This window comes from Lampetra planeri, chromosome 33 (assembly GCF_965212315.1).
Source record: "Lampetra planeri chromosome 33, kcLamPlan1.2.h2, whole genome shotgun sequence".
Taxonomy (NCBI): Eukaryota; Metazoa; Chordata; class Hyperoartia; order Petromyzontiformes; family Petromyzontidae; genus Lampetra; species Lampetra planeri.
This window is the reverse complement of record NC_136139.1, coordinates 74798-100124: the sequence shown is the minus strand read 5'-3', so window position 1 is coordinate 100124 and position 25327 is coordinate 74798. Positions and strand designations below refer to the sequence as shown.

At 47.3% G+C, this 25327-nt stretch overlaps 1 protein-coding gene across 1 annotated transcript; it reads left to right on the top strand.

The window, feature by feature from the left end:
- Window positions 1–81: 81 nt before the first annotated feature.
- Window positions 82–23715, top strand: NVL (nuclear VCP like). Its single transcript, XM_078609862.1, has 23 exons — window positions 82–552; window positions 2760–2827; window positions 4022–4074; window positions 4604–4703; window positions 5916–5991; window positions 6214–6648; window positions 7241–7364; window positions 7487–7554; window positions 8858–8992; window positions 9551–9652; window positions 10302–10419; window positions 10743–10878; window positions 11534–11840; window positions 12863–13084; window positions 14186–14290; window positions 15351–15413; window positions 16038–16157; window positions 17258–17357; window positions 18006–18112; window positions 19118–19194; window positions 19480–19547; window positions 21577–21662; window positions 23560–23715. The coding sequence occupies exons 1-23, from the start codon at window positions 496–498 to the stop codon at window positions 23605–23607; spliced, it is 2775 nt and encodes a 924-aa protein (XP_078465988.1). The 5' UTR covers window positions 82–495; the 3' UTR covers window positions 23608–23715.
- Window positions 23716–25327: the final 1612 nt, after the last annotated feature.

The window sequence follows — 25327 nt, the reverse complement described above, 5'->3', positions numbered from 1 at the left end:
TTGGTCAACGCGTTTCCATTCGCCTACGCCGATTGGTTGACCTCGTTCACGTGAGCGTAGCGAGGCTCGGGATTGGGTCGCGACTTGGAGCTGTGAGCCGCACGTGGAGCGGAGACGAGGCGTCCAGAAGGAGGCCAGGAGGAGGGAGACGAGGAGGAGGAGGGAGACGAGGAGGAGGAGGAGGGAGACGAGGAGGAGGAGGAGGGAGACGAGGAGGAGGAGGAGGGAGACGAGGAGGAGGAGGAGGGAGACGAGGAGGAGGAGGAGGGAGACGAGGAGGAGGAGGAGGGAGACGAGGAGGAGGAGGAGGGAGACGAGGAGGAGGAGGAGGGAGACGAGGAGGAGGAGGAGGGAGACGAGGAGGAGGAGGAGGGAGACGAGGAGGAGGAGGAGGGAGACGAGGAGGAGGAGGAGGGAGACGAGGAGGAGGAGGAGGGAGACGAGGAGGAGGAGGAGGGAGACGAGGAGGAGGAGGAGGGAGACGAGGAGGAGGAGATGCGCGGGGCACGCGGATCGGGGGTGGAGCGCGGCCTCGCGCACCGCGTACGCGCCGTGAGACTCCCACTGCTCAACAGCACAACACACTTCTGCACGACACAACTACACTAGACAGTACTATACACTGCTACAATGTATTATGCTCACTACTGCACGATGTAGTTTGTTGAACTTCTTTCGCACCGTACGTAGCCAACAGTGCTAAGCGGAGGTGCGGAGGAAGGATAAGCTAAACAAAATCATTTCCAAAGAAATGAGTTATCCACCATTAACTCACCCACCTACAAACTGGCCCGGTTTCTGTCTGAGAGCCTGCTTCCTTTCACGGGCAAGACCACCTCAGCTGCACTGAACTCAGCTCACTTGGTTTCTCTAGGGAGTCTAGGACATCTCACTGTCTCAAGATGATTTACAGTCAGTTTCGATGTAGTCTCCCTGTTCACCTAGGTGTACCTGATACCATTGCAATCATTGAAGACTTGGTCCAACAGGGACTGAATACAGATGTACCAACTTTGGTAAGGCACTGCCTTACCAACACTTCACCTGGAATTGTACATTCTACAAACAAAATGAGGGTACCCCAATAGGTTCTCCCTTAGCGCCAGTGGTAGCAAATGTTTTCGTGGAGAAATTTGAGACGGATGCCATCCAGACATCCACCCTACGTCCTTCATTGTGGAAGAGATACGTAGATGACACGTTCGTCATCTGGCCACATGGCCTGCCAGCACTGAACCAATTTCTCAACCACATCAATTCCATACACCCATCTATCAAATGCACCATGGAAGTGGAAAAGGATGGCAAGCTACCATTCCAGGATGTTTTGACCGAGGAGAGACCTGATGGCTCGTTGGGACACTGTCTATAGAAAAGCCACCCACACGGATGCCTATCTAAAGCCTGACTCCCACCACCATCCAGCCCAGAAGAATTCCCTCATCAAAACACTACACCATAGGGCCCGTTGCATCTCTGACCATCATCACCTAGCCAGTGAGCTGGAGCACGTACACCAAGCCCTCAGGATGAACGGATATTCTGACCGTACAATCCGCAAAGCTGTCTCCCCAGCCACGGGGAGACAACCATCTGAGGCTCCAACCAATACCCTCACTTTGCCATACATAGCAGGGGTTACCAAAAAGATTTCCAAAATCAAAACAAACACAAGATCCAGGTTCATTTCAACACAGTACACAAAATCCGTGATTTAATCCCATATGTAAAGGATGTGATTCCTGATACGCAATACCCGGGTGTCTACAAACTGAGTTGTGGCTGCGGTAGCAGTTACATTGGGGAAACGAAGCGACGTCTCGGACCGCGTTCGTGAACACAGTGCAGATCTGAAACACGGTAGGACCAATACCTCTGCCGTTGCTGATCATTGTGTTAACGCAGTGGGCTCACACGAAGGTACTCTGCAAACCTACCGGCTATTATCAGAGATTTGTTCATGAAGCCATCCAGATATATAAACACAGTCACAACTTCAATCGAGAAGATGGGTACAAACTAAGCAATCATTGGAAGGACGTTATTAACCAGGTAAAATCTTAACTGACTGTTTCCATCTTACCTGCCTATGTCAGCTGTTATTTCCGACTCTGTGTGTCTTTCTCTCTCTCTGTGCATCTTTCTCCGATCTCTACTCCAGTGACCCGGGTGCTGCTGCGGGGTCCACTTTCTGCCCCGCCCCCTCCCCCCTCTTCTCTCTCCCCCCCTACTGCCGAGACCTACTATACACTACACTACACACTACACTACACACTACACTACACACTACACTACACACTACACTATACACTACACTATACACTACACTATACACTACACTATATAACCTCATGCCACGACAGATCTCTCGCCTACTTCAGCAGTTTTTTTCTTGCTGCGGTTTTCCCACCTGATGACGATTGCTTGTGTTGCGATCGAAACGTTGTGATCTATTATTTTTCTACCTACGTGACTTTACCGAAAGAACCAAAGAGTATGAGTTATACTACTCACTACTATACTATACACTACTACACACGACTCACGATATGCTCCACACTAATACACTATATAGTACTACACACTACTACGCTAACTACTACACACGATTAACAACATAAATACGTCTTAAACCATTTTGGAATATCAAACAAACATCCTTTCGGAAACACATCAAGGTGCACCTAGCCTGGCACAATCACCGTGGTAGCATCACCGCCACCTCGTTGCGAATGGTGGTTGTTGTCGGTCTCCCCCAGTACCTCACTCAGACGAGTCACCACGTGAGCCCGGAGGTGATCGCCACAGATCTGCAGACGCAGTACCGGTGAGTCTCGGTCCCTGTGGTGGCTGTGAGCGTGGTCCCCCCTGTGACGGCCATCCACATTTGATCGCGAGTTTGAGTCACGATTCCTGCCACGGGTACGCTTGTCTTATATAGTAATGTAGAAATTCACCCAATGCAGACGCGATGCCTTGAAAGGGTATCTGTTTTGTGTATGAACATCTTAACAGCTGTTTTATTGCCAGAAAGGGTAAAACCCTTATTTGTCAATTTTGGATATTGGCAAAAAGGTCCCATAGATATGACTGCTCAACCCGAGCTATAAGTGTTCTGATACTTGTGTAGTGAGCGACTTCCGAGACACGTCGAGTAGAAGGCTTCTTATTTAGTAAGAGCACACGGGGCGATACACTTTGTAACGCAGCTACACATGTTGATCCTAACACGCAGCCCATCTCCGTCATACACCACGCTAGCTGTTCGACGAGTGTAGCGGCGGCGACCGAGAATGTCTTGCAGAAGAACAGCCACATGGTCAAAGACAAAGAGATGACGGCGAGCAGCGACGCAGCCAGGACCCGCAGAACAGTCCCGAACCTCTGGCTCGGTCCCCCTTATATCTGCCCGGCGCGGCCAAGCGCCTCCTCTGGCCACGCCCCCTTTCCAGAACTGGTTCCCAGAGCTTCTCGACTGACTCTGCCCTTCACCTTTACCACAGATACGCCCCCCTTATAATAAGGCATTATGTAATGCAGCCATGACCGTAATTACCCCTACATGCCGGCAGGTGTCATCCTGTCATTACACTTGCATTGGCTTTGTACTGTTCCCCTTTGGCGTTCTCTGGTCCTACACTTGTGGTGAGACAAGGCGATAAAGAAGGCTGTCTGGTGTAGGCCAATCAGTTTCAGAGACAATGCGTATTTACTTAATTATCAGAGCGTGTTTGATTGCGTGTTTTTCCACGAGCATGTGTGGTTAATGCAGACTTGATGCTTTCAAAAAGGTATCTATGTATTTGGTGTTTGAACATCTTAACACCTGTTTTATTGCTATAAAGGTTAAAACCTATTATTTTAAATAATTTCAGTAATCATGTTATAATATAATCAGTTAACTTTACAACTGGATCTGGAATGCAGTGATAGCAAAAGTAGTTTGAGTGTTTTTGTAAAAAGGTGTTTCTTAAGTTGTTAAATCTTACCTTGTGCAAATGATGTAATCTCGATGCTCTAGGAACGACTATGGGAGACGGAAACGGACAGCATTTCGCATACAGGTGGAAAATGGTGGGTGCTGGGATCTTAGTTGCACCTTGGCTCTGACTCAAGTGTCATGCTTCACTTGAGCCAACGCTGAGACTGATTTACTCTCATCAAGGTGGTTGTGAGCCGCTCAACGCCGATGTTATTATCCTGTCCATGATGTCAATAAATCACACACGATGGAGTTCGATCTAATGATGGTGGAATAATATTAATGATGGGAATAATCATGTGGATAGTGTTGATGTGGTTGGTTGTATTTATGTTTGTATAAATGATAATAATGAGGCCACTTAAGATGGTGGCACTTGACTAGATCTACATTATTTGACCCTGGTGTCCATTGAAGAGAGACATTTAGTCTCAATGGGCTGTTAATTGGTTAAATAAAGGTGATTTCTCTGGATCCATAGAGCTAAACTGCACACTCCTGCAATTTTCCTTGGATATTTGTGTGGTAAGTGTGATGAGAGAAGGTGTTGCATCTATTCCACTGTTCCCTGTGAGAGGGTTGTCAATGTAGTATGTGTGCGTGGGTTCTGTGTGGCGCTAGTGTTACGAGCCATCGGCAGGGAGGACAGAGAAGAGGCGGAAGAACTGAGTCAGCTGGAGCAGAGGCACGTGGCGAAGCGGTTCAAGGAGAGTGGTGCGGGGTACGTGCTACTGGGCGAGCGGTTCCCTGGTCCTCCCACACCACCTCGCATGCACCCCCACGACCTCGCATGCACCCCCACGACCTCGCATGCATCCTCACGACCTTGCACGCGTCCCCATGACCTCGCACGTGGCACGCGCCCCAAGTCTCGCTTTCCTCAATGCAGTGCACATGTGCTGCAACTTCGCATTTTAAATGTACATTAAAAATATTTCACCTAGATAATCCCTTGCAATGGAATACTTGTTTGCAATTTTGTCACGTGTAGGGACTGTGATTGTCATTGTGTGGTGCCAGGCTTACGAAGCCACGGCAGATAATGTGTTGGCATTCCGTGTAGCCCGCGTACCGGGCATAGTACCAGCCCTAGCGGGGCTTGGGTGAGCGCTGGTCAGCGCGGAGGCACCGCGTACTGTGTGCGGTTCGGGCTCCGAGTGAGGGAGTGAGAGGGAGTGTCGGCCAGCCAGGGTTACGTTGGGGCATGATACGCCAGTTGACCTGCCAACACGTGACCGGATGATTTTGGAGGGGGGCCACCGGTGGAAGGGGGCCACTGGGCGGTCACGTGGTCTAAAAGAGCTCTCAGGGAGCCTTTGGGAAAGAGCTCGAGAGATCTAGAAGGTAGTCGGGGCGAGAGGCGGAGCCAGCACCAGCCCAGGCTGATATAACGGGGGCCCCGTGAGGGGCTCGGGGTTCTTCGTGTTGCTAGTGAAGAAGATCCACGTCGGGTAAAAGGAGCCTCTAGCCACGGGGTCCGGGACCCAGCTTGTGGTCCGGTCCAGGATAGCGAACCGTGTCTAGTTCTCCCGTAGCGTGGTGAGATGGGCATTCAACACCCAAGTGTAGATTGTGTTATGTTATGTTGATTTATTGAATAAATAGTGTTGATCCCAAGATAACGTCTGCGACTCAGTTGGACTCCCTACACATGCATAAGTGTTGGTCACATCACCACCGGGCTTGTGCCAAGCTATGCGAACCTTGAGGCTTTTACGTGACATGTCGAATGCTCACTGGCAGGTCAGAGGACAAATTCTGGTGTTATGGGTTAACTGAATGAAATGACTGGCAGATGTGCCACCTGTACGCCCCACTTTGCAAACATGCTTTGTTTTAAACACCTGGTGTGCTGCTTGATTTTGTGAGCGTCGCGTATATTTTATTAGAATACCTTCAGTGCATTTATTGTGCTTCCCATGCTTTGTCACAGGTGTGAGTCGAGCAGCAGCAGTAGCAGCAGCAGCAGCTGGGATGGTGCTGACAGCGTACATGAGTTCCCTTACCCGGTACTTGGCATTGCCACACCCTGCACTCACTGTAGTTGTTGGGGCTACAACGACGGGACCAAAAACTGAAACCTGCCAGCAGAATCTTTTAAGCTTCGTGCATTTGTTGTGCCGCATTTTGTGCTAAGTTACGGCGGAGGGATTATATGTTCGGGTGAAATTCTACATAATCACATGAAATAATACTTCTCTTTGTATAATATTGCTTTCTCATGTTTACAGGAGGTGAACTTGATGAATCGATCTCTGATGGATTTGTACAGACAAGGGGGGAGTAGGCCCACAGGCAGCGTGGAGGGGGCAGTGGCTAGGGGAGATGCGATGGCCGTGGAGGGAAGGCCGAGCGCATCGGCGCGGCCCCCACTCATGCAGGCAGCTGATGAGCAGCCTCCTTCGTCGACTGGCTCGGTGGTGGCGCAATGCCAGCAGCCCAAGGCGAGGTTTGTGATCCCGGTGGCTGGAGAGCAAACGGCACCGTCGTCGAGCGAGCACGGCCACCACCGGAAGGATGCGAGGCCTGAAGAAAGGAACACTCGTGCAACAAACAACGAGGGGCCTCTCGCTGCTGTACCTGCTCCCGGCTTGGCCCCGGGCAGCGCGAGCACTCCCAAGCATGACGGCGCCGGGCAGAGGAGCTTGTGGAGGGACCCCGTTCAGGTGCACCGATGCCTTCTCAATCGCACTGCCACGATAATACGTTTCACCCTCGCGTACGTCACATCTGTGAATGGGGAGAGAACCCATTACAAGCAAGCTGGAAACGCATAGATTAAACAACACGCAAAGATGTGCAGCATTGCAAGTTCCAAAGCTCTTGGCCTTATCTAGACCACCAGCTCCAAATGACTGTGTGACCACCAAACTCAAAAGCGTTGAGCAAACATGGCGCATGTGATCCACGCAGCATGGCGTGCACATTGCCTGCAGCATGGCGTGCACATTGCCTGCAGTGTGGCACGCATTGTGCAATTGTGGGCAACCCCTCTGTGGCACCTCTACTTTCCACATTTGCGGTAAAGTTTTCCTATAATTCACATGGTGGACAGGTTGTACAATGTTTGATAATAATTTCAATAAAATGAGTGTCAAATGCGTGTGCATATGCAAAAACGCATGCAGGATAATCTTGCAACAATAATGTGAACCAAAGTTCCTCGTAATGTGAGGATTTAAAATGTAAGTGCTGTGCAAATATGTCACTGCAGTGTTATAATGGCATTAACTATTGAGCAATATTTCTGCTTTACAGGCACAGGCATTGACAAATAATAACAAGAAGTTAAAATCGAATTCAAATAAGAATTTAAAACCTAAATCAACGCAAGATGGAGATGTGGATGAAGAAATCAAGAAAACGTTATTGGCGAAATCGGGTAAAATATAACATCAGCGCTCACTTAGAGCAGACAATTTCATTGTCCATTGCTTGTGATGCATTCTGGGATATTTTGGCCACTTGCGTGGTGTCTTCTAACTGTGCGTTTCTGTGCCCCAGGGTTCGCCAGACTGCAAACCTCGACCTTAAAGTTTGCAGATGTTGGGGGAAATGAGAGCATGCTGCTGGTGAGCATCTGTCTGCGAGGAGATGGTCATTTTACGTTCATTGTGTTTAGAGATGTTCCATAGCCCACGTGTTTGTGTAGCTCTATAGCGGAGTCGCCAACCAAAAACAAGAAGAGCCATATGTTTTATTCGGGAAAAAACTCTATTTCAAGAGCTGCAATGTATGTGAATAATGTCATGAAGCCGTCCCTAAAGAGCCGCGGTTGCTAACTCCTGGTCTATCATTTTGCGTGTCCATGGGGCAGCCAAATTTTGCCCTCAAGGAATTGGCAATGCATTTCAGTGGTGATTATGACTGTGTATTGGACTGAATCACCTTTCTGGCCAGGTGGGATTACCATAATAGAAAATCATTCTATTTCATGCATCTTCAATGGCAGTACAGTAAAACCTTGGATTGCGAGTAACTTGGTCTGCGAGTGTTTTTCAAGACGAGCAATTTTTTAAAATAAATATTAATTTGATAAACGAGCGAGGTCTTGCAATACGAGTACTGTAGTACGTACAGTATACGCTTTGTCTGCCGAGCGTCACGTGATCACAACTGAGCCAACGGTTCTTCTCTCTCGCTGCGGAATTGTGGGTAATTGTCTCCCATGCTCCGTCCTCGTCGGCGTGCCTCACTTGTATAGTCAACATCCGTGCGAGCGTACACTGTTTACTATAGTGTTGTGACCTCGAGCGTGTGCGTAAAGCATTTTTTTTATTTTGTGTCCAGGTGTAGTGACTGTTCTTTAGTAACTGTACTGCAAGTGAAAGTCGTCCTATACAATAACCCTCCTCTCCTCCCTCTCGTCTCCCTCACACCAGCCACAATTAAATTTAATTAATACATTTGATTACTTTATATTACATTTAAATAATAAAAATATAAAAAGGTATTTTGTATTAATCATTTTTTATATGAATACAGTATTTTTGGGTAGTGGAACGAATCATTTGAGTTTCCATTATTTCTTATGGGGAAATTCGCTTTGATATACGAGTGCTTTGGATTACGAACACATTCCGGAATGAATTATGCTCGCAATCAAAGGTTTTACTGTATTTGTTTTTTAATCTCATTCAAATGAATGGGTATTTAACATTGGAATCACCCATAGAAGAAAATCATGATTCCTCCTGAAATGATCCAGGGTAAAATACTAAGCTTGCACGGGCATGTCTGTGCCCATTTGCTGTATTGCCATGGCGTTGCCTTACCGGATGGGAATCTCGCACGCAATGCTATCTGCATGATCCATCGCCGCTCATTGTGATGTGTGTTTAGCATCATGACACACGGCTCTCTGCCTGTTCACAGGAGTTGTGTAAACAGCTGATGCACATGCGGCATGGTGAAGTATGGACGCACCTGGGTGTGAGCCCCCCTCGTGGGATCCTGCTGCATGGCCCCCCAGGCTGTGGGAAGACGCTGCTGGCTCAGGCAATCGCTGGGGTGGGTGTGCACGGTGCATTCACGACGCACTGGGGGAGTGGGTGGTGTATGGGGGTGTGTGTGGTGAATGGAGTTAGGGGGGTGGTGTATGGGGGAGAAATGTGTGTGCGGTGGTGCCTCTATGTATTGTATGTTAAGCTTATTTCGCACCGTATGTAGCCATTTGTGCTAATCGGAGGACTGAAATGATAGCCAATTGTGCTAATCGGAGGACCAGTCATCTCGGTCAACTCATGTCACCTGGGCCTGTCCTGTGACCTCCTGCTCGCAAGCCTTTGACACTTCACATGGCCTCGAAGTGCACCTAGTCTGGCACAATGTGCCGTGGTGACATCACCGCCACTTTGTGGCGAATGGCAGCTGTTGTTGTTGAATTACTTTTTGTGTTTAGTTTGTCCTTGTACGTATGTTGAACTTATTTCACTCCTTCCCCCGCACCTCCGATTAGCACTTGGCTACCTACAGTGTGAAAAAACTTCAACATATATACATGCATATGGGTGTGTCTGGGGCGTGTATGGGTGCATTTAATGTAGTTCTCCTCTTGCCTGTCTGTAGGAGCTGGACGTGCCGCTGATTCAGGTAGCGGGACCTGAGGTTGTGTCAGGAGTCTCGGGAGAGTCGGAGCAAAAACTCAGGGAACTTTTTCAGGTGGCTTCGGTGAGTCGTGAGCGGGGTTTACACTACTGGGGTGAAATGGTCGCAGAATGTAACGGTGGTTACAGGACGGATGTTGCGAGTGTATGGATATAATGTGTCGTAGCCAATACGATAGAATCCATATTTATTTTTGGGTTAAGCGATGAAGTAGCTTTTATATATTTCACCCCTAAATACTCTTCCGGGTGAACTACCTGAAGAAGTTAAAAGCAGTTTGAACGAAACGTTGTCGTACGTTAATGTTGAATTCACTCATGATCGTTCTTTAGCTACCGGTGAACAGGAGCTTTATTTGTCAGAGTTTGATGAATAAATTTGATTGTATAAATCATATCTTTGTAAATGTGACTATCTTGTCGGGTGGTGTAGGGTTGATGACAAGAATGTTGACATTACTACCACGTTGTCTAACCGAAAAACAAACATGGATCAATGAAACTAATTGGCCAAGCACTCCAATGCTGAATATTACCTGCACTTTACTCAACAGGGATTATTCAGGTGGGTCCTGCAATAATTTGGCAGGACTCCCCTAAGAATAATCTTGAGACTCTATTAGGCTTTCCTAGGTGCACAAGCATAAGCATTAAAAACCTACCTCCACACATGTTCTTGTGCTAATTAGCTAATCTCAGTCTTTATGTGATAGGAGAGTGCACCGTGCGTGCTCTTCCTTGACGAGATCGATGCCATCACTCCCAAGAGGGAGATGGCGTCCAAGGACATGGAGCGGCGCCTGGTGGCCCAGCTGCTCACCTGCATGGACGGTGACCCTGGGGGGTGGGGGTGCTGTGGGGAGGGATTATGCTGGCGGTTGCATGGGGTATATGGGACAGGGAATGGTGAAGTCTGTGTATTGAGCGCGAGCTAAAGTGAAGAATAATAATAATTAACGTGCTTTGTTTCCAGGCAATACAACATAACCTTATTAACCTTATTCAATTATTTATTTAACTGGATGTTCCCAGGCTGAGTAATGGAATATTTCTCAGCCAAATAACTCAACGGCATTTTTATGTAAGAAGTTGAAGTTCAATCTATTGTTCGTGGCACGTGACTTTGTGGCGGTGCCGGTGGTTGTGATGCGCAGGGCTGCACGGCGGTGGCGCCGTGCTGTGCATCGGTGCCACTAACCGGCCAGACGCGCTCGACCCTGCGCTGCGCCGCGCCGGCCGCTTTGACCGCGAGATCTGCCTCGGCATCCCCGACGAGAGTGCGCGAGAACGGTAATGAACGGTAATGCGTGTGTGTGTGTGTGTGTTGCACGCGCGGTGCGTGTGTGCGTGTGTGTGTGCGTTGCACGCGCGGTGCGTGTGCGCGTGTGTGTGTGCGTTGCACGCGCGGTGCGTGTGTGCGTGTGTGTGTGCGTTGCACGCGCGGTGCGTGTGTGCGTGTGTGTGTGCGTTGCACGCGCGGTGCGTGTGTGCGTGTGTGTTGCACGCGCGGTGCGTGTGTGCGTTGCACGCGCGGTGCGTGTGTGCGTGTGTGTGTGTTGCACGCGCGGTGCGTGTGTGTGTGCGTTGCACGCGCGGTGCGTGTGTGCGTGTGTGCTTGTGTGTGTGTGTGCGTGCGTGCGTGTGTGTGTGAGTGTTGCACGCGCGGTGCCTGTTGATGTTCTGATCCGGTTGATGGTCACGCGCGTGTCTTTGAGGAATATTAAAGCCAGGAGGTGCAATCATGTTTGGGCATTGATGTGTAGATCCCTAATGCTCTCATTCCACGTGTGTTTGCATTCCACGTGTGCTTGCTCGGTTTGTTGCATTACAGAAGAATGTTTCAATTGTGTGTCGTTCTATTGGTTAGGCTGTAACGTTCCTACCCTTTGCGTTACACCGCGCTGTGTGGAGCATAGGAGCCACCGTGTGCCGTGCTGTCTTGCAGCATCCTGCTCGTGCTGTGCCGGGGCTTGCGGCTCAAAGAGGAGTTCAATTTTAAGCGCCTGGCCCGGCTGACCCCGGGGTATGTAGGCGCCGACCTTATGTCACTGTGCCGCGAGGCCGCCGCTTCTGCGGTCAATCGGGCCTTGCATGCTGTCGACGGTAACTTGGGAGGATCAATAGATAATGGTGGAGAAGACATGGCTCCCACACAAAACCCTGCCGTTGAGCCTGACCCAGCCAAAGCACAAGGCCTGGAAACCTTACGTAACCAGCTGCCCTCCGCGAAGAGAAAGGCAATAAGTGACGAGGTGAGGTGGTTGGTGGTGCACTTTTATCGTCATTATTTAGTACAATAAGATGCGTGACATCATGACCTCACAGGAACAACCTATCAGATTTAAACTATATATTAACTAATGTGAATATATTAATTTATTTTCTCTGAACCAATATTTAATGGTTTATGGATTGTTTATTATAATTTCTCATGAATATTCTAGCCTGTATTATGATAGCGTTCTTGATTTGAAGCTTTCGTGACTACAGGAATCCATACTCTTTGGTTGTTTTGGTAAAGTCACGTAGGTAGAAATAAAATAAAACAAATCACGACGTTTCGATCGCAACACACGCAACCTTCATCAGGTGGAACAACCACAGCAAGAAAATACTGAAGTAGGCGAGAGAGCTGCCGTGGAAAGAGGTTATATAGGTAATGCCTTAACTGGTTGTGGTTGTTTCCATCGTACCTGCCGGTTTCCTTGCACCTTTTTATTCCCCCCCCCCGTGTCCCACACTCAGCTTCCCACTTCTAGCCCCGCCCACTTCCCCCCCAGCCTCACGTCCTCTCTCCCCCTAGCGCTCATGCAGCCCCCTCTTCCCCTACCTCACACCTCCCCCCCCCTCTCTACCTCCTTGCCTCCCACCTTGCCTCCCCCTGTCTTACCTATATAACCTCTTACCACGGCAGCTCTCTCGACTACTTCAGCATTTTCTTGCTGTGGTTGTTCCACCTGATGAAGATTGCTTGTGTTGCGATCAAAACGTCGTGATTTGTTTTATTTTATTTCTACCTACGTGACTTTACCGAAAGAACCAAAGAGTATGATAGCATTATGTTTACTCAAGCTTAAAACGAAGTGTTTGCAATCTTATAAATGTTTATTAATCATGTGTTTTTAGCCGCACTTAATTCATGGCTGTCGGCTCGATCGAAGTACTTTTACTCTGTTATGAATCATGACATTGGCTGTGAAAACCTTGTCTATTATTATTATTGCTGACAGCAGCAGTGCCCTTGTGTTTCTCGCTGCGTGACTTCCACCTGTAGGCGAGCGAGTTGGAGCGCGCCCTGCGCTGGCTGCGCGACCCCAGCCCCTTGCCCCCGGAGGTCCTGCACTGCCTTTTCCTCGAGACGTGTGACTTCGAGGTGGCGCTCTCCTGCGTGCAGCCGTCGGCCAAGCGCGAGGGCTTCGCCACCGTGCCCGACGTGACGTGGGACGACATTGGGGCGCTGGAGGCCATCCGAGAAGAATTAAGCTTGGCCATTCTGGTACTATTACAAGCCCGATATCTCAGACTCGGACTTTATTCAGCCAGTGAGGTCCCATTGAGCTAAGCAGCTTTTTTACAAAGACCGTTGGTAGTGGTGGCAGTCACAGCACATTGCAGGCAGAAAATGTGCAAACTAAGAGAGCAAAAACAAACATTACTTACATTAAACCAATGTCAAAGCTTTCTGCAAACAGGATAAACATATCGTGCTTAAACACAGAAATACCCTGCCACAGACGTATATACAGCCTTAGACATAATGGGGCTCAGCCACAATGGATATCTTACTGTGTACGTCTTCTAAGTAATGTATCAGCATTTGTTTGTTGACCCATGTGTGGGTGCCTATGCGTGTGGCTGAATGGGCTATAATCTATTGCAGAAGTGCTCTTTGATGTTGTTTCCTTTGCATCATCTTCCACCACTGATACGTCACAATGTCTAAACCGTCACTGTCTAAACCGTAGCCCAACTCAAATAATCCGCTGATCCTCTGGCACAAACATGGTCATTCACTTTGCTGTCCTGTGGAGAATGACAATCCCCACTTCTACCTGCTGCTTCCCTTACTCCCATTACACCATAGAGTATAATCCGTGATGCTCCATCGGATTCAATGTCCCTAGTTTCAAACTTTCTCACAGGTTGTGATGTTCTACCATTTCAGCTCACGAGCAAGTTTCTCAGGCTTCCCTGGCTTTCTTGATGAGTGTAATGTGCTGACTTCTTACTGTTGTAGTGTCCTATCCTGCTTCCTATCTTGCTGCTGATCTCGAATCTTCCTCTTCGGTCTACTTCTTTTCTTTTCCATTTCAGTTGATGTAATGCGAACCAACCCTGAGGCCTCAGCTGTCCAGGGAAGGCCTGCTCCCCACTTATGAAAGCCACCACAGTACCGGAGTGGACTGTGCAAATCTTGTTAATTGGGGTGGCATATGAGCCGGGTAGTGGCAAGTGAGGGGAGGTGAATGGGGCATCTCGCCACCAACACGATGTTGCATCTCTGCCTGTGCCAGCCATGTGGCTGTGGTGCACATGTCATGTGTTTCTATGGTCGAGTGGAAGGTAATGTGCAGGGGGTGTTCCTGCACATTTCCAGGCACCAATCAGGCACCCGGAGATGTTCCAAGTACTTGGCTTGACAAGCCCAGCGGGAATCCTACTCGCCGGACCCCCTGGTTGTGGCAAGACGATGCTCGCAAAGGTAACGCCAGATGAAACCAATATTCACAGTCAGGATCAACCAGGGTCTTGGCAGCCTCTCCCAGGGGTCATGGTAAAAAATGTGGGGAACAAGAGAGGTCAACTATCCTTTGGGCCTCACTATCAAGTAAATGATCTCCGTGTCACACACATGTGAGGTTGTGCTTCTCCATCGATGGTTCTGAGCTGGTAGGACGGTCGCTATTGACTTCCCACAGAGCTGCACTCATGGTATCAGCCCTAGAGGGAAATGAGCCGAGTTTCCCTCCAGCCCCGATTCTAACCCAGCCTCAGGAGAGTGAGATGGAGGCTCTCGTTCAGTACAACCAGCTGATCAGTGCATCGAGCACAAGCAGCGCGTGCTGCTCTTGGCACACAGCCTCCGTCACATAAACACTCTGAGCTGAATGTTTATTGGGTTAGGCCACAATTTCTGACCAAATGTGACACATTTTTTGGTGACTGCATTGGTAGTGGTGGTGCACAAGCACAAATAACAAAGAGTCTGCAGATTCATCGATAACACTGTCCTAATAGGAAATATATATAGTAGTCCCTCGGTCAACATTTATAATCCATTACACGAAAACTACTGTTAACGAAAATAACTGTTAATCGAATTCACTTCTAAGTTGAAAAATTTGTAAAAATCACCAAGCCTGCAAGAGAGCTGTTTCCACTGCCAAAACAGAAAACAATGGCATCAAAGCCAATCGAGGTCTAAACGTTCAGAAATGGGCATTGCTGATTGGCTGAGGCATGTTCAGCCCACTTACGAGCGCTCGGATTGGCTGAAATTGGCACCTGCGTGCATAAATTAAACATACTGGTAATCAACATTTTTACGCGAGTCGAAACCATGGAGTCCTATGGGAGGCGACATATCGGCATGAAGGGGCCTTGTCTGAAACGTCAGCTAGTCGATACTTTTCCTTTTATTGTAACACGATTAACAAAAGTAAGATTTTGACCAAATCTGTGTCGTGTGCGGCACCCGACGATCCTCAGGCAGCACCGTACTCACGTTCCTCTGCAATGTGTGTTGTGCGCGTGTGTTTCAGGCCATTGCAAATGAATCGGGGCTCAACTTTATATCCGTTAAAGGTCCAGAGTTGCTCAACATGGTGAGTGAGAAGGGTCCGGTGTGTGTACAATTGCATATGCAAGGACACACTTAGCGACTTGATGCAAACCTACATATTAAGCTGACTTTATACAAGTTTGTCGTCGCTATGGCGAAAGTTTAATGCACGTGTCACAATTATTGAAATTTTCCACAGTTGTGCATTGGTTTTGATGCAGATTCTAAGCTGTGGGCATGCGCATGTCAGCATCTGGGTGTGACTTGTGTGTAGCATCGTGAGGCAAGACGCAGAAAGAGACATGTATTGTCCTCAAGTGTGGTGGTCGGGTGTCTGAGTGGTGAGTGAGTGTTGTTGTGACCCGCAGTGTTGTGGTTAAACATAGTGTAGATGAGACGAAACAATGAATGTCTGGTGGAGGATCCAATGAGTTAAGTGCACGGGAGTAACCATAGTAGTAGTGATAGAAGAGTGATAAGGGGATAATTGACTACGAATGAGCGTGTGAGTATTGAATCGGTGAGTGCTAGATTATCATTCACCCTTACTGTTCTGTTCAATCCTTATGAGCATGTGCTGTAATCACCAAGATTGTTCCTTACAGCACCGGCTTGTGCATTGTGGCTTTGCTAATGAGCGTGTGCTGCGGGTGTTGCATGTGAGCAGTACGTGGGGGAGAGCGAGCGTGCCGTGCGCCAGGTGTTCCAGCGAGCTCGCAACTCTGCTCCGTGTGTCATCTTTTTTGATGAAATCGACGCCATCTGCCCGCGACGCTCCGACCACGAGGTGAGCGCACTCCTGCACCTTGCGCTCACCCGGTTACCAGGGTTTGTCTAATACAGTCGTATTGCGTTTTACGCCCGTTTACGTAACGCGATTTTGGAATAGTGCGTTAGATTAATTTACACTTATTTTTGTCATGCGCATAATGGTATTGAAATAACGTGCTCCAGCTAATCATTAGTCAAGCAGAAAAATGTAGTCGCGATGCCTGAGGTTCAGTATGACAATAACAAGCGTGGGCAGCATCAGCATCTCTTCCCGCCCCATTTTGAAGATCTTGTCCGCGTGAGCTTTGCCTTGTGCACGCATTAGCTTACCAATACATCCGGTAAATGTCCAGCTACATCCAAGGATGCCTCCAAATCTTTTTTGTTTCACTATTTGTTTATACGTGTATGGTAGTATTGTAATATAACATGTACTGTAACCAGTGAAATATGTAGACGTAAGAATGAGGTTCGATAACATGCTCTCCCTAACCCCAAACATTTCCTTTATTTCTTTTGGGAAAGTTACGTTTAATTTACGCGATTTTGAGTTTGCGCCGTTTTTCAAGAACACAACCCCCGCATAAAACGAGAGTTAGCTGTACACCAATTATAATATTCACTCTTGATGGAGCGCCCTTTCTGCTGGGGCATCTCTATGCTTGGCACGCGATAAGGAAACTTACATAAGGTCTCATCGCAAATATTTTAAAGGGCACGCCCATTGGCAGCTGTCCCTGCGTGACACAACGTGACTCGGCATTTGCCCTACAATCGTATCATCACACTTTTGGACGCCCCAGCGTGTCGGTTGGCGCTTTGTCACAAATATATTATGAGAAATTACCCCACCATCTCGAGTTCGAATCCCGTTGACAGCAAATATCAGTGAAATATATCTAAACCAGTCCTGGGTCTCCCCTATGTCGACTTAGCCTCAAATGAGTACCTGGTACAGTGTCTAAACATCAGCATTGGGGAGACAAAGTCGGTCGGGCAGTTGTGGTGCTGGCCACCCACCTCCTGGTGTGCTGTGCTGGCCCCCATAGGCGCTCGCTAACAGCACTTGCCTCTACAGTCTGTTGAAGGCTATATGGGGGATCTTTGTTGTTCTAGTCAGGAGCGAGCGTCCGAGTGGTGAATCAGCTGCTCACAGAAATGGACGGACTTGAGGCTCGTAAACAGGTCTTCATCATGGCTGCCACCAACCGCCCTGGTGAGCGTTCCACTCTAGCACCATCGACTGTAAAAACAAACCATCCACAATTCGGTTATATTATAAAGCATAATCTACTTATCCTGCTGACTTCTTTGGCAGTTTTTGCATGCATTTGTAATAATATTGCATAATCATTAATGAATTTGCAATACTATCACTTGTCTAAACATGTGAATGTAACTGGTATTGGCCAAACATCCAAATGCTGTAACAATCACCTGCAAACTGCAAATTTCTAGATTTGAAGTTTTCGTGACTGCAAGGATTCATACTCTTTGGGTTTTTTTCGGTAAAGTCACGTAGGTAAAACATTTAATTAAATAAATGAAAACAACTAAATAAAATCAATGTGAAATTAAATCAATGTGAATTCATTAAATAAAATATTTTCTTTTTTACCTACGTGACTTTACCTAAAAAAACCCAAAGAGTATGAAACTGCAAATTGCTCAGTTGGGATGACGCGTAGCAGCAACCTTCTTCTCGAGGAAGTCGGTGGCACTAGGAAGCTTCTCCCGCGTGGCATGTGATGACGAATTTGCAGCGTTACCCCGGGTGATCCCAAAATCGGTAACCAGCAGTGGGAGTTGTTCACGTGATGTCATGACATGATTGAGCCGTGTTTGCGTGCGATTTTGTCTGCAGACATTCTGGACCGCGCGGTGCTGCGGCCTGGCCGTCTGGATAAAACCCTGTACGTGGGGCTGCCCATCATGGCCGAGCGTGCCGCCATCCTGCGCACGCTCACACGGGTACCCTGCTCATTCTCGCTCGCACTCACCGCAGCTGTGGTGAGCAGTTCACTATACTTCACCACGCTGATTAGTGCCGGTTGAAGGGAATTCATTGTCTTGCATCTCGTCAGAGTACCCGACGGGTATGGCTGTCTGACCAGTATGGCTGCTCAGGTCTGCATGGCACGAGCATCTTCCCCCATGGCGAGGCGGTGTTCCGGTTAAGAAGGGGAAGACTGATTGATATTGTCCCCCATTAACCCAAGGGAGGTGGACCAATGGTTCATTTTGCAATCCCATCCCAGCCTACACCGTCCCTGGGGTCTGTAATGCGTCATTGCCCCTCTGTGAGGCCGCCCCCACCCACACGCTGTTGTCTGCTAAATGTGTAACTTCATGGCGTCAAGCCTGGTAGACCTTGCACACTGGTGGTAATGTACTACTACCACATGTTTATTTAGCTTTCTTAACGAACATTAAAAAAAATACGATTCATCCATTCGTATTTGTGGGTGGGAGGGTGGTGCAGTGGTAACACTTGTGCCTAAAAGCAAGAAGGGCTTAGGTTTGAGTCCTTACTTGGTCATCTTTCTGAGTGGTGTTTGCATGTTCTCTCCCCTGTTCTGCATGGGTTTCCTCCAGGTTCTCTGATTTCCCCCAATAGCTAAATAAAAATGCAATCTAGTAACTGTATTGACCAAACAGCCCAATGCTGAAAAATGACCTGAAAATTACTCAATTGGGATTACACATAGCAGCAACATCGTCCCCCGAAGGGAGGACCCTCTTAAAAGAGACTTGAAGACTCGGTGAGGTTTTCTAGGTAAACACGCATTAATAATACTAGTTTGTGAACAGTAGGACATTATTGACGTACACATTTCATCCAGATGTCATCCTTCAGGAGACCAAAATATGCAAATAAAAGATAAATAGCTCCTGGGTTAAATACACAGGCTGTGTCGTATGTGTCTGCATTCTCGTGAGTGTTGCTTGTTGGCTGTGCTTTTTCACCACGTGCAGGGTGGGACTAAACCTCCTCTGGAAAAGGATGTGGATCTAAACGTCATCGCTGGAGACAGCCGAAGTGATGGATTCTCGTAAGTGCATCACCCCACTGCCATCGATTATCTTGACCACCAGTAAGCACCTAGCTTGGTTTGTTCATGATTCTCATAGTTACATGAATGCTTCCACATTTGATTACTATTTTTTGCCAAATCAGATGTTGAACAGAATTTGATTGCAAACCTTTACCAGTTTTGTTGTCCGTGTCAGATGTGTTTTTAATATCAATGCAATGTAAAGAATGAAATTTATGTGAAAAAACAAAGATTCATCTATAACGATGTTGAATAACAATCTGGTCCACTCCTTCCACCCAGGGGCGCCGACTTGCAAGCGTTGACCCGCGAGGCGGCCATTGGGGCTCTGCGGCGCCACCTCATGGCTGGTGCGTGAGTGGCTGTGAGATGACCGCTTGGCGGTAGAGCGAAGGGCTCGCGATTGGAAGGTTGCGAGTTAAAATCCTGGTTAGGCGTTGACTCGGTCCATTGTCCCCCCTGGGGTTGATAAAATTAGCACCACTGTTTGGGGACGTTAACAATGGTTGGGGTGTGGATAGACTCGCCCCCACCATAGGGATAAGAAATTTCCACCCTCTGGCTCACGGCTGTATACAGATGAGCACTGGCTCAATACTCATTTGAGGAGGAAATCGCTTTGATCACTTGGAAACATGTCCATTTATAAATGTCCCCCGGTGTTAGATCACTTCGCCCCATATCATTCTTTTAACGATTCACAAATTGTGACGCAGTTTTTTGGTATATTTGGATATGCGGAAAAGCAGACAAGCGAAAAGGCATCCAGAACCGGTGCTAATAAATGTCTGAGCTTTATGGCCTGATATTGGGATATTTGGAAAACTCCATTAAGAAGTGTTTATACATGAGGAAGGAGACAGGAGGACCCGGTGAAAACCCATAGAGATGGAAATGAACCCACTTGCTGCACTGCCATACTCTGGCAAGCCAGGAGATGGCGACCTCGCACCCTGGCGGGTTTAGGAGTTTCACAAATGTGTGTGATCCACCAACCCCCTCGCCTGCCATCACGAGGAATGCAGTGGCCACTCCTGTCCGCTCTACTGCACCTCAACCTGGAATCCTATATTGGTTGCCACACCCATATGCGCCCGATCTTGCCACATCTCCGACCCTCAAAAGGTTTTGAACCTGGATAGCACTTGGATGGGCCTTGCAGAACAGATGCAGAGGGGGCAGGGCAGTGAGATACAGTGTAGCTCTGTGCTTCGATGCCCTTGCGTCTCTGCTCCCTCACCAACCAACAAGGAGCAGCGTGATGAAGTTGTGGTCTCATCACACCCACGACCCGCACCTCGTGAGGAGGCCATCATTCGGCAGTAGAACGACTAAAATGGTTGTGCATGTTCATGGTACCATACAACTCCTGGTGTTACCGATCTGGAGTGTTAGAAAATCCCAAGTTACAGTTAATCGTCTTATCCGGCTTCCAACATTTTCCAACGGTCCTCGGCCGATCCGGAAAAACTTGCAAAACCGCTCCAAAGGCTTTACCAGTCCAGCAATCGGTACCATATGCGTGACATAAAAATGTAGCTATGCTTGATTTGAGTGTCAAATATATACCAGTACATTATACACGACATAAAACAAGTTAATGAAAATACTGCACGCATATACATTTTTCATGACTAATAACTAGTTATACGACCATATAATTTACAGTGTGATCCGGTGAAAAGTGCGTGTAATTTGCGATTGTCATACATATGGAAACAAGAGCGTACATAGATCACCGCGTGTAGATTCTTCGAGATTGCAGTGGTAAGTACGGGACAGCAAATACAGTAACTTTTAAAAGTATATTTATTATTCTTCTTGGTTCTTTCGGTAAAGTCACGTAGAATGGAAATAATAAAATAATACAAATAAAACAATAAAATAATTCTCACGACGTTTCGGCCACAACGCAAGCAGCCGTCCTCTGTCAGAAAGACAGCGTCTGAAGACGCTGTCTTTCTGACAGACCTGTTCTTCATGACTTTACCGAAAGAACCAAGAAGATGAATCCCTGCAGTCACGAAAGCTTTAAATCTAAATATATTTATTATTGTTTATATGTATGTTTATGCCAATTTCAAATCCTAAACAAATTCAAAACTAAAAAAACATTCAGACAACACCTACAAACAATGTTGTTATGCAAGAAGGTGTAAAAAAAAGCCATTTTAAATAATGATGTGATTATCCTCCGTTTTTGACAATGGCTACATGTTCAGTTCTTTTGAACTGGTGGTCTAGATAAGGATTTTTGTACACAATGCTGAACACTGCTGCATGTTGACAAGTGAGAATTGTTGTATACACAGCGCTGAACACCACTGTGTTCACAAGTGCTGCCTGCCTGACGGAACCTGTGCTCCCTTCTTTGTTCAGGGGTGAAGGCAGACACTGAAATCATTGTCAGCAGAAAAGACTTTGACTATGCATTTGAGAAAGTGAAGCCTTCAGTCTCCAAACAGGTAACATCCTTCTCCCTGCACATCCTTGTTTGAATTTTACACCGAGAAAAACAATGTTCAAGAAGTTAGCGCCGCTGTTTGTATCATGGGAATATACAGTTGCTTGATAAGATGGAATAATACTGGTAGGAACGAAGTGGACCAGACCACCGTTCGTCCGTCCGTCCGTCCGTCCGTCCGTCCGTGTATCAACATCGCCCCCTACTGCAAACACTTGGCATGACCCTGTTCGACAAGATGGCCGCCCGCTCCCCCTGCGATGTGTGAATTAAACAAGATGGCCGTCGCTTCCGGCGCATCACGGCAAAACTTTAAACTTCGCTTCAAAATTACTTTACTGAAACGCAGCACGTTTTTAAAAAAAATTACTTTACTGAAACGCAGCACGTTTTTTTTAACACAGAGACAAGAAACATTTATTAACACAGAGACGAGATACATTTAATCGCCTTATTTGTGCACGAAAAGCACGGCGCGAGGCCTAGTGCGGCAGGCTTCGCGAGGCCTAGTGCGGCAGGCTTCGCGAGGCCTAGTGCAGAAGGTGGTGGTGGGGGGTGGTGGTGAGGGCTGGTGGGAGGGGTGGTGTTGAGGGTGGTGTTGGGGGGTCTTTAAATCTCACAGCGTTTCTTGTAAAAACAAACACTTTTAATTAACGTTACACTAGAATACAGTAATTTTTTCTTCAACTCCTCTATACCCGGTCGATATCCCTGTACCGGTACTAAGTATTATTCCTACCAGCCCACCCCGCAGGGTCCTGTTTGGATGTCAACTAAGAAGTTGATTAATTTGACACGTAGGTTTCTGCAGGCAGTGTTACGCTTACTTGGGTTGTGAGGATTGTTTCTTCCATTCACCAGTTAACTGAAAAATAACAAAACTGAATTATGAATCATAGAGTGGAACCAAATGTTGAATGTATTTATGTTGAACTTCTTTTGCACCATACGCAGCCAGCTGTGCTAATTGAAGGTGTGAAACTAATATTCAGCATACACTAATTAAATATCGCAGTCGTGAAATGATACCATATTGAGTTATAGATCCTTTAGCGTCTTCTCAACACTCGTGTATCCTCCACAGCTCTCAGGAAAGCGAACCATGATCATTACCGTACAGCTAACCACGTGCGGCAGTTTGGATGTGAAAAACGTATTTCTACCATTGACCACACAAACTACCTTGCACACAAGTAATTGTGTTTATATGGAGTTACATAAGATTATATTTATCTGATGAAAGTGTCTGGAGTTCTCAACTCACAATTATAATTGTTCATTTTCAAGATAATGGTTGATTCACCATAGTTTCCCTGTGGAATTGATCAAGTGAATATTACTTTGTTGGAAATCAACAGTGATTGTTCTGTGGAGAGACTGACCCTGGTATAGGAATGTGCAATTTCCACCGCTGGCTCAGGAATATCATCAAAGATGAGTTGGAAAACACCTGGTTCTCACCTGGTTGTCGGGAGTAATGGGCGGGACATAACCCAGACAAAACTAAAGCGCAAATGACACAAAACATATTTAATTTTGTCTGTGTGACGCGTGTATCATTTACCCATCTAAAATTAGGGTGAAGACTTGCAATGCGCCCATTTTTGTTGCCGTTTAAAATCATCATTTTACTTGCTGACTTGTGTCCGGTCGCTTGAGAACCGAGTTCATGACCCCCGACGAGTGAGGAGCAGCAACTCACGGTCGAGCCGGTTTGCAGAGAGAGATATCTTATCCAAGCACAGATGTTCCCCCCAAAGATCGAGGGTTCGCTGTGCTTGTGCTCTTTTGCGTTGAACTCGTATTTTAGTTGCATGCACAGCAACATGTGTACCTTCTGTTTACCTGTATATTCTGTGCTGGGTAATAGTTTAATGTCATATACTTTCTGCCCACAGGATAGAGAAGTGTACGAGCAACTGAAGAAATCCCTGGTTAATGTGTAACGTGTGCAATGTTTGAAATACATTTTCATCTTTTACATATGCACAGTCATGTACATATTTTACGTGGGTGAAAACTACTTTCGTAATAAAGCTGCTGTTACACACGCACGGTGCTGTGTCGAGGCTCTTCACGCAGATACAATGGCTCGGAATGCAACGGCACCTCAACCAAAACATTTAATTGCCTTTAAAATCATTCGTATTCCTCTTATGTTATTTTTTAATCTTCTAATACATGTGCTTGTTCTAAATATAGTGTTGTAAGGTCACTTGTGCATGCAGTGCAGTGGTCACATGACATGTACACAAGGCACATGGGCAGCAGCCCTGCCTTCTTACTATTTGTGAGTGGCCCACTGCCGCTTGCCCACGACCTTTGCGTGTTGTTTCACCTGCGCACATTCTGCTGTTGCGGTGGGGTTTCGTCATTTTGCGTTTGAATGATTGTAAGCGTTCCACGTCAAGGTGAAGGGGACGTTGCGCAACGCCCCCTTCTTATTCGCGAGGGACACGTTCCGGAGATCCTCGTGAATATCAAATTTTGCGGATAATGATATTGGTCCGTACAAACATTTTAATTATCTTAAATATATAAATAAGCTATTAAATACATGAACATTACCAAAACACCTTTATCTCATCAATTTATCTCTCGTTCCATTCTCGTCACTTTATTGCATAACATTATCATCACTTTCATTCGATGCCGTTCCAGATGCGACACAGACAGTCAAAATCGTGGATAGCAAGTTCGTGACGAACGAGGGAAGACGACTGCATGACGCGTGTTTACCCAGGAAAGCCTCGCTGAACCTCAACTTAGGGGCCGTCCATAAATGATGTCACGCACCTAGGGGGGGTCAGACATTTGTGACGATGTGTGACGAGGGGGGGGGGTTGAGAAATGTGACGTCATATCAAAATGCGCAACTTTAAATATAGACAACACGTTCTACTTAATAAATATTTTCTCCTACAACATCAGAGTGCAGCGCCACATTAAAATACGCACTACAATGACAATAGTTTAAAGCCATTTGAAGCATGATAAAAAAAATTTGGGGGGGGAAGAGCTTTGTGACGTCATATTTGAGGGGGGGGGGGGGTCTGACTTTGTTACGCCGTGTGACGAGGGGGGGAAGGTCAAAAATCGTCCAAAATCGCGTGACGTCATTTATGGACGGCCCCTTACCGGAGGGTCTTGCTGATTTAACGCAATGTTCCGTTTTTTTGTAACAGCGTTCATACAAATTGCGTCTCGCAGTCGCTGGCAACGCAGACGGCTGGAAGGTGGCAAGCCGGAGCTGACAATTTCCCAAGCTTTGCAATCTTCTATGGTTGATGTTTTCGTGTTTGTATTACACGTGGGAGGAAACGGGAGCACCCGGAGAGCACCCACGCGTGCGAGGGGGCAACAGCAATCCACACAAGTGATGTGATATTCTGTTAGTCCGTGCCTTGATGTACCGCCGTCTCGGGATAAGCCAGGGTTAGTGCACCTCGACGCCCACGGGGAGGGAGTTTCGCAGCATTCGAGCGATCGGCCAAACCGCCTCCAATGCAGGTGGCGTGCCTCGTCACCGCCGCCCCACAGGGAGGGGCGATGGTGCTGTGTAAACCCAATTAAGAAGCAGATTATTCTTCAGCCTTGGGATGTTTGGCCAATACCAGGTATCTCCCAAGAACTCGGAGAAAGTACCTCAATAGGCGGAGAATATAC